We start from the raw sequence: 21923 nt of genomic DNA on the forward strand, positions 1-21923 counted from the left end.
TGAGATCTAAACTTTTAGGTAGCTTAAAAATACTTCCAGAAGTCTTATTTCTCCCATTACGTTCCAAGTAAAAATTCTAAATTTGTTCATCAGATTCCATAAGAGGAGAAAGAATAAAAACATATATTTCATTCCTGAGAGCACTGACCACTTCATTACTAGTTACAGCAAGCAACTATACCAGCTATCAAAGGCTAATTCATGTAACGATAAAGCGACTGCATAAAAGTTATTTTCCATCATAAGAGTACTGTCAACTGCTACTAAAATCCAGCTCTGTAAGGTGCAGGGTTCAGAAGTGAAATTGGGATATTCCTACAGTCTCCCTCCAACAGACTGGACAAATAACGTGAATCCCCAACATTCCTTGGCCAAAGGAAGAACCACACAAGGACTTGAGTAGTGTCTGCAGTGGCCAGTTTCCCCTTGTGCAACAAAATGTACTGTGCTTGTTTCACAAGAGGCAAGTCCAAATAATTGTTATTCTTAACTGGGTTAACAGAACAACTCAGAAGTCATGCAAGGAGCTGGGGGCTTTGGCAAATGAAAGGGAAAGGAGATATACTCAGAAAGAAAGGAAGTGGAGATCTATTGTGCTGTGAACTTGGCAGAGGGTCAGAGAGAAGAGAGAAAGATATTCAAGTGCTTAATACAGTGCTTTGCACACAGTAAGCGCTCAATAAATACGACTGAATGAATATTCTGTAGGAGTCGGTCATCCTTTCATCATTTCCACTCTAGCTTTTCACTATAAAAGTTCTGGCTACTTGGGGTGTCTTCCAAAAGATGATGCTAGAAGCTTCACGTACAATCACAATAATAATAATAATAATAATAATAATGGTACTTGCTAAGCACTTACTTTGTGCCAGTCACTGTTCTAAGTGCTAAGCTAAGCTAAGTCCCTATCCCACGTGGGGCTCACAGTCTTAATCCCCATTTTACAGATGAGGCACCAGGCCAGAGAAGTTAAGTGATTTGACCAAGATCAACACAACAGATAAGTGGCAGAGCTGAGATTGGAACCTGTGACCTAACTTCCAAGCCCGTGCTCTATCCACTATGCCATGCTGCTTCTCTAAAAGATAACAGATTCCCACTTCTTTCTTGCTTCCTTTCTCAGCTCACCCTTTGCAAACTTGAAGCAAACTCTAAATAACTCTGAACTGTAAGCTCCTTGTAGGCATGGAATGTGTCTTCCAACTGTTATACTGTATTCTTCCAAGTGCTTAGTACAGTGCTCTGCACACAGTAAATGCTCAATAAATACGATTGACTGAACTCAGCAATTAAAGAATGCTAAAAATTACTTTATGATTCATTGAAAAAAGGATGCAGAGGAAAAATGTGTACTAGTATTTTAAATGATACTAGTAGGCAACAATTGTTTAAATTCTACTTCTCAATATTTTTCTCCCATGCTTTTACAATTACTCTCAGTATTATAATTTTATCATTAGATTCCTGTCACGGTTGACAGTACAACTTAAATTTTCCTGGAGTCCTTTTAAGTTACAATCTTTAGTGTGGGAAAACTGGAAAATACAGCTGAAGTATTTTTCAAAGTCTTCCTTTTCATGGTATTTGTTAAGCCCTGTGTGCCAGGCATGGTATTAAGCACTGCGGCAGATACAAGCTAATCAGGTTAGACACAATCTCTGTTCCACATGGGCTCCCATTTACAGATGAAGCAACTGAGGCCCAGAGAAGCAAAGTGACTTGCCCAAGGTCACAGAGCAGGCAGTTGACTAGTGGTGGAGCCGGGACTAGAACTTAGGTCCTTCGCACTACCAGGGCCAGGCTCTATTCGTTATGCATAATATTGGCAAATACCAGCCTCCATCTGTGAAAAATGGAGAAGCCAGAAGTGCTGCAGGCCTCTAGATGTTTTTGGCGGGGGAGGGCAAAGGGTCCCTTTAAATGACACCCTCCGATTTCTTGAGCAACAGGAAAAGGTGGGTCCAGGCCCAGCTTCTAAAGCAGGCTGCTCCTTTCTCCCTCCCCACTTCACCTGCCCCAGGACAACTTCTGACACGTGTCGCTTTGAGAATGTAAGGAGAACCATATCCTCCACCAATTCCTCTACCTGGAATTTATTTCAATGTCTGTTTCCCCACCTAGACCCTAAGCTCCTTGAGGGCTGGGACCATGTTTACCAAACCTATTGTACTGATGTCTTTCAAGAGCTTAGGCACAGAAACTGCTCAACACCACTGAGTAACTGGTAGATTGACAGGTTGCTTCCTGCAGGTCCCCAACCTCCAGAGAAGCCTTGCGAGCTCTTTTTCGTGGGGGGCAGGGGAAAGTGATTGAAGATGAGGAGGAATGTGCAAGCCCACCCACTTTACCTGTAAAGATGTAATTGACCCAGTGTGTCCCTGGAGCACAGCAACGGGAGCACAAGTTCTCAAGCACCATACTCGGATTATTTTATCACAACTTCCTGCAGCAATCATAGTGTTTTCAAAGTTCACTGCCATATCAGAAATTTCTGCTGAGTGGCCTCTTAACGTAGACAGTAATCGGCCATTGTATGTACACCAAATCTTCACCAAGCAATCATCCGAGCCCTTTTAATAAAAAAAAAAATAATAAAATTACACCTTTCCACAGCATGGTATGTTGGAGAATTTTAAAAGTAAGTCCTTTGCTAAATTAAACATCTGTTTTTTCCAGGATATCTATAATTGGTGTGTTTACATGAATAACAATTTTACCAGTTCAAGGTTGTTCACATTTTATATATACATACTGCAGATATCCAGAGAGCCCATAGCATTTATGAACATTAGCACCTCACATTTCTAGGTGTCTAAAGCGGGGAGCATGGCTTTCATATTAATAATGGGGAAACCAAGATTCTGAATGGTTCAGTTCCTCCCCATCATTATAAAGTGAATCAATGCTAACAAATTGGATCGGTATCAATATCTCAGTGTTCTAGGACTAGACAGCACTTCTCCTATTTATAGAACTAGCCACCAGTTCAGTAGAGTGCCAACCTGTTATCTTATTTCAGTAAGAGCCTGCCCTACTCTCAAAAAAAAAAAAAAGAAAGAAAAAAGATACCAAGTTACTTCATCACACCCACCCTAGTTTCCCTCTACCCCACTACGTTGACAGGATAGGAGACTGAACTCAAACCCTTATACCAGTGTTAAAAACAAAATCTCATATTTTCTTCTGTTCAGCAAACTCTTCTTAAAGAGTATAAGTTTTAAGATATTTACTCACAGTAAATATTCTGTGCCCTGTCCTGTCAAATGCAACACAGTACACGGCAGAAAGATGGCCAAGAATCCTCCTGTGCATTTTTATGTGTTGATACATGCTTCCTGGAAATGCAGTGCTAAAAGATGCATATCCTGTCAGTTGTTTTCCACGATTTATCTCCACTAGGAAAAAAAAAAGAGATCAAATTAGGATTAAACTACGGAAACAAACTCAAGAGCTGTAACGGCTTAGCCTCATTCCAAACTATCTTTAAATGAAGTGTTAAGCGCCATTTCAAATTTTTCAGTTTTATTAATAACACCAATATACTGTCTCTTTTCCTTTGCATAATTCCTCTTTACAAGTGATTGAGGCACTGGGCAAAGTATGTGAACAGTTCACACAAGGGACTTCTAAATTCAGTATGGTAAGAAATTTACCTAGCAGCTTAGATGATTAAAAAAAACAAAAAAATCAGTTTACCAAGGCTTGGAGGACAACCATAATTCACAGGCATTTCCGGAGGTCTTCCTCTATGAAGAGCAGCAAAGGCAGAGCCTTTCCAAACAGTATTCCTGCAATCTTTAAAATGAATTAAGAATCTGTTTCAGAGACCAATTAACTCAAAATGACAAACTATGGCTGTTTATATCTCAACAACTAAATGTACCATTTTTCACATATGCCGTTTACATCACTTTTCAACTACTGAACCCACTAAACAAATAAGTTAAAATACTTGCTACAAGTACCTTTCGCTGTTCGAAGCAGAGACTGTCTCCCTGCACCAAGTAAAGAGGTGACTTTCAAAATGCTGGGTGGAATTTCTTTATCCAGTATAGGCCCAATACGTTGGCAAATTTGCAACAAGTGATCTGGAGCCACATGTTTATTAGACAAGACCTGTACAAAAACAAAGGTTTAGAAGGTAAATGTTTGAGGGAGTAGTGTAAGTTTAGGTCACAGATTTATTCATGTTAAGCATTATTAAAGTTCCTCAAAAGTTTCAGGAAATAATAGGTACTTCAATAGTATATATGCACTACTATTTTAGAATTCCTAAAAGGTGGTAGAAAAGGATACATAAGCCTCGTCACACGGATGCAGACCTAAAAATTAAATATTCAGGCTGTAATTTTTTTTTACAGTCAACCCAATAGCTTTTACATAACATACACAGTTAATCCCCAAAGGAGGTGTTATTATTTCCAAAATAGGTTTCCTGTAGAAATCTGTTTTCACCTTATTTTTGTACAGGGTGTTGGGCGTGAAGTTGGCAAATTTAACACTTAGTTGTCTTCAGAGTGAAAAGATGCAAGTGAGGTGCAAACCACAGGCTCCCATCTTAAAAATCTTAAAGTCACCATCACTCTGAGTGACAGAGCATTTCAACTGTACCACTTATGCACCCTGGTCCCTCTGAACTTTTCCCCCCAACATTGCCACCTTAGGTAACCTCAAAAAAGACCTTGAAGTCCATCAGGAGTTATGCCTAAGTAACCACATAACACAGCAGTACTATCTGTTCACCACAAGTCGAATCTGCCATTATTGAAGCTGAATTGCAAGAGTCACTTTTTTGGGGGAGAGGGGGGAATGGGGCAAGGAGAGGGGCAGGATGAGAAAAAAATTAAAAAAAAAATAAAATAAAGCTAGCAACGCAGCATGCAAACTACAAAACAAATCCATCCAGGTTCTCTTCTTCCCTACCTACAAATTCCAGTATAATTCATCTCTTGAAAAATATACTCCAACTCTCAACTAAAGACACTCCAAAAGAAAAACAATATTTTGCTCCACAAAGAAAAACTGAATTTAAGATGCTCTGGCATCTGCTGTAGTGTATTGTAAACATGCCATCTATGTTGTGTTTTAAAAATAGTTTTTCTGGGATTTTAATATTTCTTCACCCCAAAAGTATTTTTTTTCCAGTAAACAACATTACTCAAAATTTTAAAAGTGGAATTATCTTAACCTTGTAAACATTTAACAAGAATGCCACTACTGGATCAGACTGCATCTTCCGTTTTCAACAGTGCACCCAAAAGATGTGTGAAAGTATAGTGTGATTCACAGCTTTCCCCCATGGCATCCATCTTCATGGTTTTGCATGTATCATAAAACATCCTACAGTTTTCCACTTGCTAACTCATTATAAAGCCTCCCATTCACAAGTTTATCCAACTTTCCCTGAACCTATTGATAATTTTTACTTGCATATCTTTGTATTTAAGAATTCCATATATTTACCACCCATTGAGTTCCTTATTATTTGGACCCCACACCTTCAAGGCTCAATGGTTGACCCCTTCTCCTGTTGGGAGTCTGTGAACAATCTCATATTCACCCTTCATGATTCGGTAATTGTTCAATCAGGCCCCATTCCTAACCTTTATTTTCTCAGACTGAAGAGTCATAAAGATGCTGCTCAATCTCCCTGATTATTCTGGTCACCAACCACCCTTTCCCAGCTACTATGTTCTTCCTAAGAAGTAGTGAACAGATTGGTATTTCAGGTGTGGGCATGTCTCATTTTCACTTTGTGGAAAACCCATGAAATTTTGGGGGGGGGGGGGAGGGGTCTGGTGAGACCCAAAATTTTATTGGTGTTTTTGACTGATGGTTTGAGGGAACAGTTGCTTAAAACTACAAGATACTTCCTGAGCCACGACTGAGGGTGGGGTGGGAAAAAAAAAAAAATCAGATGTCAAGGGTCACAGATCCAGGTACGTAGATAATGTAGAAGGGAGAGAGAGTTGGGGAAAAGAGGACTTACAATCAGGAAGGTTAGAAGAGGAGATGCAACCTCAATAAGGCTCAATAACCTCAATAATCTCTTAGAGGACAGGTAACCTCAAAAAGGCTTTGAAGGTGGAGCAAGTGGTGATCTGGTATATATGAAGGGGGAGAGAGTACCAGGCCAGAGGGAGGACATGAAAAAACGAGTCAGCAGCAAGAGATGAGGTCAGGGTACAGTGAGCAAGCTGGTGCTAGAAGAGCAAAGTATGCAGGTTGGGCTACATTTCTGCCTACTCTGCTTTACAGATCTTCCAACTGTTTTTTCCACCCATCTGCCTGACCCAGAGAAGTTCAGTGTCACTTGCAAGGTTGGAGCTTTCATTAAGCCAGTTCTCCTCCGGATCACTTATGAAAAAGATGTAAAAGTGATCTTAGCATCAATCCAGAAGGTTGCCACTATTTACCCATCTCCAGCTCAAAACTGACATTTAACCCTACCTTTTCCTCCTACTGCCTGGTCAGTTTTGGCCCATAATAGAACAACAACAACTATTACTATTATTGTCATTATTCTCTTATGGGACTAAACACTTGGGAGAGTAAATTATCGTGAATATTATCAGTGGTATTTTACTCTCCCAACTGCTTAGTAGTACGGTGCTATGGAACAGGCAAAGCTCATTAAATACAATTGATGGACTGAGTGTTAAGCCCTGACTATGTGCCAATCACTGTATTAAGAGTTTGAGTAGATACAAGATAGTCATGTCAGACCCAATCCCTGTCCCACAGGAGGCTCACAGTCCAACAGGTAAGGAGAACAGGTATTTAAATCCCCCTTGTACACATGAGGAAACAGGTGCAAAGAAGCTAAGCTACTTGTCTGAGATTACAAGACAGGCAAGTGGTGGAGATGGGATTACAACTCCAACTCCCAGGCCCGTGTTCTTTCCCCAAGATCACACTGTTTCTATTCCTTTCGATTCTTTGACTATCCTGTTGGAGAGGTCTTCGGTGTGGAATTTTAATCAAAAGCAGTTTGAAAACTTTAATTTGTTTAATACTATGATTGCCCTCTCAAATTACATTATAATAGCTACGTGTTGACTATGTGCCAAAAGCTGTATTAAGTGCTACAACAGATTAATATTGGATGGAGTTTGTTGCTATCACACTACGTATTGAAACTTTATTTTGCAGATGAGGAAAGCATCGAGAAGCAGCGTGGCCTAGTGGAAAGAACACGTGCCTGGGAGTCAGAGGACCTGGGTTTTAATTCCAGCTTTGGCACTTGTCTGCTGTGTGACCTAGGTTGTTAACTCTTCTGTAAATGGAGTTAAAACTGTGAGCCCTTGTGGGACAGGGACCGTGTCCAAATTGAATGGCTTTTATCTACTCCAGTGTTTAGTACAGTACAGCCTGACAAAAGTAAGCCCTTAACAAATACCATTAAAATAAAAAATAAAAAAGGAACAGGTACAGAGAAGTTAAGAGACTTGCTCAAGGCCATACAGCAGGCAAGCGGCAGATCCTGGATTAGAACCCAGAACCTTGGACTTTCAAGCCTGTGCTCTTTTTTCCAGGCCACGATGCTTCCTGACCCTTCAAAGAATTACAGAGCTTCATTAATTAGGATAGGATTTCTCCGTACAGAAAATATATTGTGTTTCAAGGATCGTTAACCTCGCTATCTGCTTAACCAGTCTCCTTTCTTCAGAACTTTGACAGATGCCACCCAATCTTTTTGATTTGTTTACTGTTAGTTTATTAACGGGGTGAAGTTTATGAAGGCCTCAGTCTGATCCCCCACTTGGCCTGACCTCCCCTCTACAAAAACAGTTTGGATGTGGAATCCCAATAATTTTCCTTGGAAAAAAAAACCAAACCACACAAACATTCACTAGGATTTTTTCATAATCTCTTTGGAAATATTTTTCATATGTACGTTACTTGCACATCATTACCATCAAGTAATGGTAAATCACTGATTTCTTAGCTGACTTTCTGCTTTTGAGAGAATTTTTCATTTTTATTATAAGCTTTGATATCTGCAATATGCTATTCCAATTTTGTTGGCCTCTTACTTTGCCACTCAGATGATCAAACAAAGCTTGCAAGGAGGAGGTTTTGAGGCAACTCATTTTACTTTTTTTTGGTTGTTTGTTTTTTTTTTAAATAAAGTCTCAAGGGTCCTCTGTTCTGTTCTTAAAAGGTTTCTAGATTACAAAATTTTCACCAGCCCACCCTATATTTTCTTAAAAAAAAAAGCAACCCTTGTTCTTCAGAATAGATTAAGAGCTTGTGGGCAGGGGTCATATCTATTACCTATACAGTATTGTTCCCTCCTATGCACTTAAAACAGAGTTCGGCACGCTGAAGTGCTCGATAAATACCAGTTTGATTGATAACCTCTTAGTCAATCTAATTTCTTTCAGGAACAAGGCCAAAGGGAAACAGCTATTTCCAGCTGAGAACCTTACACGACTTCCCTAGTAATTATACAAAGCCACCTTACAACACCAAGGGAATCCACCTTATCACATCCACCTTATCACAAAGGGCAAGAGACAAAATTTGCGGTAACTTTTGCAGTGGAAGAGGGGTAAATTATATATGCTTAGGAATAGTTTTCTCAGCATGAGGGAGCCTTCAACCAATATATCATAAATATTCACAGCAAAACACTCTTCCTTTTATAAATTAAATATATGAGGAAAAAGTCCCAAGTTAGAAATAGATACAAAGCTCCTGTCTACCAGTAATATCTGGGCAAATTCTAAAATCAACTTCAAGGTCTTTTGCTGCATTCTGGTACAATGGTGCATAAATAGACTGAAAAAGAACAGAACGCATCAAGTAACTCTGCTTCATGTCACTGATGGAGTATGTGTCAAGGTCATCAATTTACACTTGATCAGTTGTGCACTTTGAATAATCTGAAAATTTCAAAGCTACATCCAGTAAACAAAGTGAACCCATATACCTTGTAAGTGAGCACATTTTGCATTAGAAACAGAGACATGGACCAACAAACCTGAAGTAGCCAGAACCTCAGAGCTGAAAACCTTTCCAGAGTTTTACTACCAAGGCAGTACCTAACTGGTGACACACTGAAACTGAAAACCAGTCAACTGATAAGACAGAACTTCCTTGGGGAGCCCTCCAAATTGGGGGGGGGGGGGGGAGAAACGACACCAAAATTCATTCAGTCATACAGTCTACAGAGGGGAACACATATTAATATAAACTACAGATACAAACATAAGTGCTTTGGGACTGGGAGGGGAGATGAACACAAGGTGCATGTCAGGGCACCACAGAAAAAAGAGTGGAAAAAGACAGCTAAGGACAAAACAAAGTGGCTGCACATTTTGGACCTGGAATACACATCATAACCCGTTTCTGAAAGTTTGATCAGGTTCACCTAAAAGCCATACGAATGCGATCTGTCACTACAGCTAGCCCGTCAGCACTGAGGCAGAGCTAGTACATCTGTAATTTATTATATCTGTAGTTTTAGGTATTTATATTAATGTCTGTCTCCCCCTCCAGACTGTAAACTCGTTTTGGTCAGGGAATGTGTCTATTATACTGAACTCTCACAAGCGCTTAGTACAGAGCTCTGCCCACAGCAAGCACTCAAATATGATTGACCATCATAATTCTGTTGATATGTACAAAAAATGAACGGCAAGAGAGGTAAGTAAATGATAAGCTGAAGCAGGACAATCACAAGCAAGATCTGCTGAAGAAATATTTGGAAGACAGAGGGAAGGGTAACTTCAATCGGAAGGGGGGGAACTAGGAAGCATTAGTAGTCAAATAATAATAATAGAAATTGTGGAATTTGTTTAGTGCCAGGCGGTGTACTAAGCGCTGGGGTGAACACAAGCAAATCAGATTGGACACAGTCCCTCTCCCGAATGGAGCTCACAGTCTTAATCCCCAGTTTACAGATAAGGTAACTGAGGCACAGGGAAGTGAAGGGACTTGGCCAAGACCACACAGCAGACAAATGGGGGGAGGGATTAAAACCCATGACCTTCTGACTCCCAGGCCCATGCTCTATCCGCTACACCCTCACCCTCGGCAGAGTTAGGTCACGACTTTTGGACCACTACACTACGAAAACCATGAATCACAAGCAGGGTTCAGTTTTCCTAAAAGGACTTGAGTCACAGGCTTGTCAGTCTTTTCACATACACTGTGTAGAGGAGAAAAATAAAAAAAGACAGCAAGAGACAAGACACCCAATCAAATCAGAAACATCAGCATTGAGGGGTACAGACAGACATTCAAGTAGAGCCCAGTATCATTTTAAGATTTCTCTCTGACCAACAGGCCTCTAATTCAATAATTATATAGTTGTCTCAAGTAAAACTGAAGACAATATGTTAAAACTGTAAACAAACAAAACAAAACATAAACCAAACAAACCGCAAACCAAAACCTAATCCCCACTGGTCCCCTGCTGCTCAGTCCCTAAATATCCAGAGGTCAACAGCTCCCCTCTGCCTTGAGCAGCATGATGCAGATTGGGCAGAAACTTTTGTATTTGTATAGAGGTTTCCAATATCTATAACTGTGCCTCAGGTTTAAACTACTCCTCCATACAACCAACCCAAGAAATACAACCAACGTGGTTTGCTACCTTACCCGGGAGTTCTAATCCCAGCTCTGCCACTTGCCCAATGTGTGACCCTGAGCAAATCCTTAACCACTCTGTGCCTCAGTTTCCTCATGCATAAAATGGGGATTAAATCCTACTCTTCCCAACTCAGGCTGTGAGTCCTACAGGGGCAGGGACTGTGTCCAACCTAATTATCTTATATCTAACCCACTGCTCAATACAGTGCTTGGCACAAAGTGTTTAATACAGTAGTACAGCCACTCCAGAAACATGAACTGAATTGAGGTCTTATTCTTCACCTGCCCTAACCTTTGCCCTTCCATCCACAGAAACCCTGACCTGCCATGTCCATCTGGGCGCTCAGATTAAAGAATTAACGATCAACAGATCTTGGAGAGAGCTCTGACCACAGAGGCACTGAGGAGCCTCCTAAGGAGATAACCAAAGACATTGCTGAGAAGTTGGGTGGTGATTTAGTTTAGAAATGGACAAGGAAGATGTTGGAGTCAATTACATCTCATTCAGAGAAATCATTGTTCAACAAGGACCTCAAATTTAGCCAATCCAATCATCGCTAGACAGTGAAACAGATGAAGTACTAGTTATGGATTTATCTACCATCTGCTAAACTTATGGGATTTAAAAACAAAATCTTGCATTAGCTTTCAAGAAAGAAGATGAATTTATAAATATGACTGAACTCCCTCCTTTAGGGTCACCTTCAAAGGTGCACAAGTATTTCAAAGGAGTCTGCCTGCTAATTAGCCTAAATTGGACAAATTGATCACTGAAGTTGCAAAACCACTACCAGCAGAACGAGTTCTGCTTTTGCAGCCACCAAAGACTCATAAATCATATTATAACTCCCCTTGTAATATTAAATAGTGCTTAAATTACTCTATGATTAAGCAATGTTGATTGGCCATAACTAATCAATCATTGGTGTTTACTGATCACATACTGTGTACAGAGCACTAAACTGTTTGGAGAGTACAATACCCCATTAAATAATTTCCTATTACTTTTCCACAGGTTCCTGAACTACATCTATATCTGAGGGAAGATGTACTCCAGTCACATTCAGTTCAACAGGGACCACCACTGTAAATCAATTTTCCACACCCAGAATAGAAGTGGGCAATTATTTTGGTTCATGGGCCACTAACCTAGTTTTAGCTTAATTATTTTTTTTTTAAAAAAAGGGAAGCAATATTTTGAAAAGAGTCTAGGAGTCAGTTGACCTGGGTTCTGATCCCAGCTCCGCCATTTGTCTGTTGTGATACCTCGGGAAGTCACAACTTCTCTGGGTCCCAGTTACTTCATCTGTCAGATGGGGATTAAATCTTTTTCTCCCTCCGATGGACAGTGAGCCCCATGTGGGATAGGGGCTGCACCCAACCTGATTATCTTGTATCAAACCCAGCACGTACTGCAGTGCTTGGCATATAGTAAGCACTTAACGAGAACCATTAAAAAAACAAAAAACAGTACAGAATGTTTTCATTTCATGGTCAAATGGCCCTGCCCCTTATGGGGCTGTTCTATCCCCACTTCCTGTCCAGACTGTCACAGTGGTGGGGACTGGGGAAGGAGAAAATCATCAGTTCTCCCATTTTCTCTTCTTGAAGCCCCAGAACCACCAGCCTACAGGGACCAGGCTGGGTGGAGGTGACCATAATGGTCTCTTCCCTCCTCCTCTCTCCTGGCCAGTTCAGCCCAGTCCAAATAATAATAATAATAATAATGGTATTTGTTAAGCACGTACCATGTGCCAGGCACTGTACTAAGCGCTGGGGTGGATTCAAGCAGAGTTGAACATAGTCCCTGTCCCACATGGGGCTCAGTCTCAATCCCCATTTTACAGATGAGGTAACTGAGGTCCAGAGAAGTGAAGTAAAAGGTAACTGAGGCCCAAGGTCACACAGCAGACCAGTGGCAGAGCTGGGATTAGAATCCACGACCTTCTGACTCCCAGGCCCATACTCTATCCGCTATGCCATGCTGCTTCAGGGAGAGCTGCTGCTGCTGCCAGGGAGGAGGCCAACTGCACTCACAACCATCCACAGCATTCTTGAACATATCAACTTACATACCCTACTGCATAATCATATTTGTTGAGCACTCATTATGTGCAAAGCACTGTACTAAGTTCTTGGGAGAGTACAGAGTTGGTAGACCCATTCCCAGCCCACAACAAACTTACAATTTAGAGGACTTATAAGCACTTATCTAGGCAATTTATGTTTCTCTTTAAATTATTTTGTGTCCATCTCCCTGCTCAACTTTAAGCTCTTCAAGGCAGGGAATGTGCTAATTCTACTTTACTTTTCCCAAGCGTTTACCGCAGTGCTCGGCAAACACTACCAATTGATTTAGAGATCTTATGCAGGCCACAATTACTGGCTGATTTGCTGAAGAGCAGAGGATGGGGGGCGTCTGCTGGGGGTGCAAATAAGCAGCTTCCACTTGCTACAGCTCCAGAACCATGACTGCTTAGAAGCTGCTACAGGCAGAAACGGTGGCTTGGGTCAAATTCAACTTTCCAGATGGTGGTCCATTTGGCTGTACTTTGCCCATCCCTGATTTCACTGTCACAGCTGGCATGACCACTTTCCAAATCTATACTGGCCACTATTCCTTATAATCTGGTATATTTTTTTCCAGTAAATTAGCCTCCCTAATTGAGGAACCTATGTGGTTGTTCACTTTTAAATTATGAATGCCTCTGTTTCCAACAACATTTCCTGTAACCAAGTGATTATCAACAGATTTACACAATTTGTTGCACCTTCCATAGTATCCCTGAGGGTTCTACAAAATGTTTCAGAAACAACTTTTCCCATAATACTTGGTTTCCATTCCTCACAATTTTAAACCTCAAACTGGATTTTTTTTTTTTTTTTTGCTACATTTAGTTAGGCTTCCCAGAGTTGCAGTATTTTCACACATTGACTTTTTCCTCTTTTGTTGGCATTGATTTGGTACTTGAGAAAATAAAACCCCCTTTTTTCCATGGCTCACAAAAATCAATCACTCTAAACCTGAACTGCCTCAATTTTGAGTTTGATTTCTTCACAAGCACGGGTTTAATCACACAAGTATTTTTTATAAGAGTGCTAAAAGAGAGAGAGAGAGGGAGGGAGGGGATATTCTTGCTTTGTTCCCTTTTATTGTGGTGGCACCACTACTGTTTCAAGTCACAAGATTTCAGGTGTTGAGACTAACTGAAGAATCAAACTGCATTTTGAAATTCAAAATGTCAATTCCAGATGCACACCGGTTCAGGAACTCAAATGTTTATATTTGCTCTGGGGTGTTCCATTTCTTATTTTTATTTATCAACTATACATCTGAGTTGAATCGTACTTCTTAATGCATTTATGTGATAAAAAGCAAAGGGAAGGAGAGGTCTGAACTCTGCAGGGGCCCTTAGGTGAACCGAATTAAAGGACTGGGGAACCAGAAATCAGACGTTACTTCTTGAGATAAAATTAACCAATCACTAAAAGCCAGACATAACCAAGAAAGGGAAAGTTGTTTGCATAATAACGTTGCACTAAAGCCTCTCTAGAAGGCTTAGCTGGACCAGAATTGGCCCCAGGCACCTCCCATTGCCTAATGGGTTGATTATATACAGTGAGTGGGTGTGCAGTAGAGAAGAGGAAAAACAAAAAAGAGCTGTAAAACTTACTTGAAAGTTACAAGACTGTAGAGTCTCCAAAAGGTACACGCAAGTCTTAGGCACATTCATTGTGGCCCATGGCATACATGGCTCGCAGTCCTTGGGAAAAGCCAATACCTTATTCATGTTAGGTCCTACATTGCATCCTAATTAGGCTCAGCAATCAGGAGTGTAATTTGAGGTAAGAAACACTGCAACATGTGAGCCCTCCATTGTAAGGACCAAATAAGATACACTTTCTGAAAAATGGAGAGGGCTTCTTGGTTCATTTTGGAAAGGGATAAAACCCAAAATGATAGTAATGTAACCCATGGCAAAGAAAGCCCAGGATCACAAGATAGGCAAAAAAACTAAATCTCAGCAACAGAGAAGGATAAGATGATGCTGGTTTCAGTTCATTTAGTTACTATTTTGGACCCGGCAAAGGTCTTTAATTGTTCCCACTCCATTCCAAGATTTAGAAAACATAGAAATAATATCAAATAAGTAGGTTATTCCTGTTCACATAGGGTAAGAGTAATTCCACTAGTTTCCCGAAAAAGTTGTTTTCTGATCCAATAACCCACAATTTGGGGCATGTTTTGGGGTAGGAAGGTTCTAAGGGAACTTTCCAAGGACTATCTTGATGAGTGCCTACCTAATGAGCCATGCACAAACAAAATAATAAAGCCTATATATACCACTATTTCTATATGCAACCCAACCACTCTCCTCTAAACCCTGTTGCCCTGTATTGGTGGTCTCAGTGCGGCTTCCAGATTCCGGGCAAGCTGGTGAAACGGGTTTAAGGAGGGGCCCCAGAACCAATCCCCCTGCCAAATCCCTCCTTTCTGTAGGTACATTTTTCACCGCTGTCCCCAGGGAGGCAGAATGATCTAATTAATAGTTATAACATGAACAGATTTGTTAATAGGAGGATTCCAAGTTCTTTTCAACTTGGCCCCAGGTTCTCTGAGAAGTCCCCCATCAATGGATGAAGCAGGATCTTTTTAGTCCCCAAAGAAATGGGTCTCATCTCCCCGACTTTCCAGCCTTGTTGGTCAATACCTTACACTTGACTACCAAGATCTACTGCTATGGATGCACCACTCCACTTGAAGCATACCTCAATACCTGAATTTCATTTCCACGGCTTTGAGCCAAGGGAGACATGTATCAGGTGGGTCTTATGTGACAAGAGTGGTCTCAGTGCCAAAATTTTCCCAATGTTCCTTAATCTTCCTTCTTCCTCCGAGGAGGATCTTTTCTGGTTCAAGTCTTCTGATTTCCTTCCAGGCTCCATCTCTGCCTTCACTCAAACTCCTACATATTCTAGCAGTTTGCCTGTATTCCGTTTGTTTGGACCCTAAAAGGGGAAAGCTTAAATACTCTTCTTTCAGCAGGTGCAATTTGCACCTGAGTCCCATCCAAGACAGAATCACTATTTCAAAAAGCAGCTTACAGAGGGGATTGAGGAGGGGAGACCAACAAAACAAAACCAAAAAGCCCATAAAAATAAGAAAAAAAAAAGCTAGGAGTGGGTATGCCAAACCTAGGGGGGAGGAGGTGGGGAGGGTGAAAAAAAAATTAAAGAGCATTCCTCTGAATTAAGACTTACAGAACTCTTGTTAATCTAAGGGCAAGAGAGACCCAGATACTGTCTGACCTCACTACGAATTGAACTCATAGGTTCCTGTAAAAAAAGGCTGCTTAACTGAACATTGACTTTTCAGGCACTCACTGGGATTACAGTGTAGGAACATTTTTGACCATGCGCAGTAAAATTACATTTACCCACATTTACTAATCTACTGATAATCTTAGAGTAGAAGGAAAGAATTACCTCAATTCTAACCAAAGAGTCACAAAACAGCGTGTGTGAAGTGACAGAATCGGAAGAACCCAAATAGTAGTAGCACCATAAGTGTAAAAATTCTCACAATACTCAAATCCCAATGTCTAAAGTGAGCTTTCCCAAATGTTTACCTTTTGGAGGAATCAGTTTTAGCCAACTTTCTCCACAAAGTAATCCATTCATTCAATTGTATTTATTGAGCATTTACTGTGGGCAAAGCACTGTACTAAGCACTTGGGAGAGTTCACTAAACAGCACATCCCTGCCCACAACGAGCTGAAAACAAAGCCTGAGACAATGTCTATTAAGTCTGAATTACTTAGTTTTATTTTTAAATGCAGTTTTTCTGAACTGAGGAAAAATTAAGAGGAATCTCAGTATTCGCTACTTTAACACAGAAGCCTGAAAATAGGACTCAACTTCTAAGTTGTAAATGGTGCAAACAAGATAGAGATAATAGACAAGTACCGTCTTCCCCACTGCCGTTCTTCTGCCAGAGTGCTACTGAATTTCAGTGCACTTCCTTTTCCCTCCCTTTGAAACATTTTAATTCGATAGTGGCTAAGGTTAATTTCGATTCAGTATCAGATAATTGCATCTACTTGGCATAGATAATGCAGATATTTTAGTATAAAATTTCTGTTGATTAGGCTATGAAAGATATTTGGTGTGTTATATCTACATATGTACACAAAAGTCTAATTCAAAATAGTATTATTGATTACATCTTTATTTGATCAGGTAGCTATTGCTTAATTTGTATTGTCTGTCCATTTTTTGGATCGTGGGAAAGTAATAAAGTGAATTAAAAGTATTTCCTATGGGAAATTATAGGCCATTTAGCACTTCGATGTTAAGTTCATAAAACCAATCAAAAGTGCTAACCTGAGCATAGAGAAGGGACAAAATGGGATGTTTCAAGAGAAGCAGCGTGACTTAGTGGAAAGAGCCCGGGTTTGGGAGTCAGAGGTCATGGGTTCTAATTCCACTTCGCCATTTATCAGCTGTGTGAGCTTGGGCAAGTCACTTCACTGTGCCTTAGTTCCCTCATCTCTAAAATGGGGATTTAAGACTGTGAGCCCCACGTGGGACAACCTGATTACCTTGGATCTACCTCAGCGCTTAAAACAGTGCTTGGCACTGTTAACCAATACCATCATCATGTCTGAGAAACAAAGACCAAAGAATGTTTCATAAGATATATTGAATTAAAATGATTACCTTAAGCGTTTATTACCAGAATAGGGTTCCCTGACACCATAGTAAAAAAAAAAAAGGGGTGGGGGGGTGTTTGGAAGAGGAAAGATTTTCATAAAGTGTATTTCCATCTGCATATAACCGCACTGAGGAAAGAGGGTCTTGTCGATTTTCATAAAGTGTATTTCCATCCGCATATAACCGTGCTGAAGGAAAGAGGGTCTTGTCTGGCTGTCAGCAAGACCTTTTCACGAAGCTATTTGCTTATTCAGTTTTCTGATATGTATGGTCTTTGCACATAGTAAGCACTTAACAAATACCATCATCATCATCATTTCTAACCCGTGGCTTTAAAAAGAAAAACTACAACGGCCAATCAAAAATCCTAAAATCAAGCTTTTATCAAGCCCACACCCACAGAGAGAAACTTTCACAGTGGGCTGGCCAGGTCCCCTTAAAAGAGTTGCGCCCCGAGTGATTTTCATCCCGCAGCCTTTGACTTGACCGTGCTGTCACCCCCATTTGCCAGGAAAGCCTGGCTTCGGGGCATCCCTGTGATGTCAAAGGTCACCATTATTAGAAGTGGAAAGATCCCAGGCTTGGGAGTCAGAGGTCATGGGTTCGAATCCTGGCTCTGCCACTTGTCAGCTGTGTGACTGTAGGCAAGTCACTTCATTTCTCTGAGCCTCAGTTCCCTCATCTGTAAAATGAGGATTAAGTGTGAGCCTCACGTGGGACCACCTGATCACCCTGTATCTCCCCCAGCGCTTAGAACAGTGCTCTGCTCATAGTAAGTGCTTAAATAACAACAAAGAGCACTGGTTTAGGAGTCAGAGGTCACGGGTTCTAATCCCAGTTCCACCACCTGTCAGCTGTATGACTTTGGGCAAGTCACTTCACTTCTCTGTGCCTCCGTTCCCTCATCTGTAAAATGGGGATTAAGACCGTGAGCCCCACGTGGGACAACCTGATCACCTTCTATCCGCCCCCTGCGCTTAGAATAGTGCTTTGCACATAGTAAACGCTTAACAAATACCAGCGATTATTATTATTTCACAGAAGGGCCCCGTCGGGGCCAGAAGGCTCCACCAAGGAGAAAGAATAACCCTTCCCCACCCCCGCGGCCTGGGGAATTCAAGGATTTCGTTTCCGAAAGGACAAGGGACAGAAGCCACCAACAAAGGGGGTGGGAAGAGAGAAGGCGGAAGAGGAGAGTCCGCCCAATCATCGCTTCATTAACAAATCTCCTAATGGTCGGATGAGACCTGCTCTCTGAGTGGTTGGCAGACGCCTACACACGCATCAGCACCAACACTAAAAGAAGCACTAGGCCCGCCCCGCTCTCCACCATCTCCCCATACAACCCCCCACCCCAAGAGAGGCTCAGTGGCATTTTTTAACCAAAACAAACCCTCCCTCCTTATTAAAAAAAATTAAACACCCTCCCCGACAACGGAAAAAAGATCATACTCCGGAGAGAGAGAAGAGAGTCCCAACAGATGCTCTTCTGCGCCCCGATCTGATGCTCTTTGGGTGTGGAAAGGGGGGCTAGGGAGGACCCCTTTTCCTCCCCCCCCATATTAAAAGTGTCAAACGCAAAGAGGACCCTCCTCCCCCCTCCCCATATTCAAAAGTGCCAACTCTCACCAGCTCCTCGTAGCTCCTGTCGTGTTCGTTGCCCTCCCAGTCCAACCTCTTGGGCAGCAGCTGGAGGGAGGGGAGGAAAGGGAGATCGTAAGTGGACACTGGGCATCGACGGGGTCAAGGGGTTAAGGGAGGGTGACCCCGAGGGGAGGGTGCAGAAGGGAAAGGGTGGGGGGGGATGAAAAAAAGGAGACGCACAGACCTGGTACTGCTCCAACTCCTGCACCAGCGCCTGCAGCGGACGGACAAGCCGGTTAGGAGGTTTTCATTCATTGAGCGCCCCGGTTTTTTTGGCCCCCCTCCCAGTCCCAGGGCGAGGAGAAGGACCGGCCGGGTTGGGGGTCGCCTCTTCTTCCTCGCCCCAACCCCGCACTCACCTGCGTCGCTCTCCGACAAGGACCGGCCGACAGGAACCGGGCGATGAGGAAATAAAGCTCTGCCGGGAGGGAAGAAGAGCAGAGAAGCCGGGTGAGGAAGGGGGCACCCCCGGGGCGGAAGGAGAAGGACTGTCCCTGCCTCCTCCTCCTCCTTCTTACCTGATTCGATGAGCGGCACGGAACGGCGGGCGAGCGAAGGTTCGGCCATGGCCGGTCCTGGCGGCGGGGGGCAGCCGGAGGCCGCGCCGGAGCCGGTTGGGGCCGCTCGCTTCCCCCTCCCCCCCCCTCCTCTACCTCCGGCTTTTTCCTGCCGCCATTGCCGTGCGGCCTCACCGGCGGCATGGCCGCCTCCGCCGACGGGCCGGAAGAGAAAATAGTCCCCGCCGGCGGACCGAAGGGGCGGGCGGATCCCCCGAATTGAGGGCTCCCGGGAAGGCCGACATTCCCGGGAGTCGACTTGGGATGGCGGGGGTGGGATGAGGGAGGGGGGACTGGTCTCGCAAGGCTGGAATGGGGGGCTAAAAGGGGGGGGTGGAGGAGCGATGAACGTGAGGGAGGGGATTAATGCGCGCGGTGAAGCGGTCGGGGGCCCATTGTGAGGCCGGAACCTGCTTTTTCAGCTGCGGCCGCCCAGGCTGCGGCCCGTAAGGGAGGCCGCTCGGGGAGGCCCGGGACACCGACACCGTCGTCCCCGCCGCCTCCCCGACAGTCCCGACATCCCCGACAGTCCTCAGGGAGCAGCCCGGTCGTCCCCGACCCTCCTCGGGCCCGACCCGTCCCCCCCCCCGGCCCACGGCCTGTGAGCCTTTCGACGCCGAGGAAGGACCGGCCGGGCCATTCTCATACGCGGGGGCCAAGAGGGCGAGCGCTTAACAATAATAATGGTATTATTATGAGGCCCACAGTTCTAATGATATTTGTTAATAATAATAATAATAATGTTGGTATTTGTTAAGCGCTTACTCTCTGCTGAGCACTGTTCTAATAAGAATGATAATAATGCTACGTGTTAAGCAATTACTGTGTGCCACGCACAGTTATAATAATAATAATGAAGGTATTTGTTAAGCGCTTACTCTGTGCCAAGCACTATTCTAATAATAATAATAATGATGATATTTGTTAAGCGCTTACTATGTGCCACGCACAGTTCTCATAATAATGATGGTATTTGTTAAGCGCTTACTCTGTGCCAAGCACTATTCTAATAATAATAATGATATTTGTTAAGCGCTTACTTGGTGCCACGCACAGTTCTAATAATGATAATAATGATGGTATTTGTTAAGCGCTTACTAGGTGCCACGCACAGTTCTAATAATAATAATGGTATTTGTTAAGCGCTTACTATGTGCCACGCACAGTTCTAATAATAATGATGGTATTTGTTAAGCGCTTACTCTGTGCCAAGCACTATTCTAATAATAATGATGGTATTTGTTAAGAGCTTACTTTGTGCCACGCACAGTTCTAATAATAATAATAATAATGATCGTATTTGTTAAGCCCTTACTATGTGCCAAGCACAGTTCTCATAATAATAATGATATTTGTTAAGCGCTTACTATGTGCCACACACAGTTCTAATAATAATAATGGTATTTGTTAAACGCTTACTAGGTGCCACACACAGTTCTAATAATAATAATGGTATTTGTTAAGCGCTTACTCTGTGCCAAGCACTATTCTAATAATATTGGTATTTGTTAAGTGCTTACTAGGTGCCACGCACAGATCTAATAATAATAATGAAGGTATTTGTTAAGCGCTTACTATGTGCCACACACAGTTCTAATAATAATAATGGTATTTGTTAAGTGCTTACTCTGTGCCAAGCACTGTTCTAATAATGATAATAATGGTATTTGTTAAGTGCTTACTATGTGCCAAGCACAGTTCTAATAATAATAATGGTATTTGTTAAGCGTTTACTATGTGCCACGCACAGTTCTAATAATAATGATGGTGTTGGTTAAGTGCTTACTATGTGCCAAGCACAGTTCTAATAATAATAATAATGATATTTGTTAATAACAATAATGTTGGTATTTGTTAAGCGCTTACTATGTGCAGAGCACTGTTCTAAGCGCTGGGGTAGATACAGGGTAATCGGGTTGGCCCATGTGAGGCTCACAGTTAGTCCCCATTTTACAGATGAGGTAACTGAGGCACAGAGAAGTGAAGTGACTTGCCCACAGTCACACAGCTGACAAGTGGAGGATCCGGGAGTCGAACTCATGACCTCTGACATCCTAAAAGGATCCAGGCCTTTTAATCCTTGCCAGGGGACGAATCCCCGCAGTTCAACTCTAAATCTGGGCCTCAGTTACCTCATCTGTAAAATGGGGATTAAAACTGTGGGACAACCTGATCTTGTATCCCCCAGGGCTTAGAACAGTGCTTGGCACGTAGTAAGCACTTAACAAATACCATCATTTAAATCGCTTTTTTTAAAAAAATAGCCATTGTTATGAGGGGTCCTACTGGGATGGAATCATTGCTTCCCCCCCACCCCCCCAACCTGGAAAGGGCCTTTTCATATGGCATGTTTCTCACTTTAGGCCATTCTTTGTGGGATAGCTAGCCAAAGGTTAGCTAGCAAAAAGA

General features: G+C 42.4%; 1 protein-coding gene across 1 annotated transcript in view; it reads right to left on the reverse strand.

The window, feature by feature from the left end:
* BRWD1 (bromodomain and WD repeat domain containing 1) overlaps positions 1-19637 on the reverse strand; it is a 74094-nt gene extending 54457 nt beyond the window's left edge. The window contains 8 exon segments of the mRNA XM_029046557.2: positions 2349-2570; positions 3235-3395; positions 3697-3795; positions 3966-4116; positions 18943-19002; positions 19142-19171; positions 19317-19375; positions 19476-19637. Of these exon segments, the coding sequence (XP_028902390.1) occupies positions 2349-2570; positions 3235-3395; positions 3697-3795; positions 3966-4116; positions 18943-19002; positions 19142-19171; positions 19317-19375; positions 19476-19524 (831 nt within the window). The 5' untranslated portion in view covers positions 19525-19637.
* Positions 19638-21923: the final 2286 nt, after the last annotated feature.

The sequence above is a fragment of the Ornithorhynchus anatinus genome, chromosome 18 (assembly GCF_004115215.2).
Source record: "Ornithorhynchus anatinus isolate Pmale09 chromosome 18, mOrnAna1.pri.v4, whole genome shotgun sequence".
Classification (NCBI taxonomy): domain Eukaryota; kingdom Metazoa; phylum Chordata; class Mammalia; order Monotremata; family Ornithorhynchidae; genus Ornithorhynchus; species Ornithorhynchus anatinus.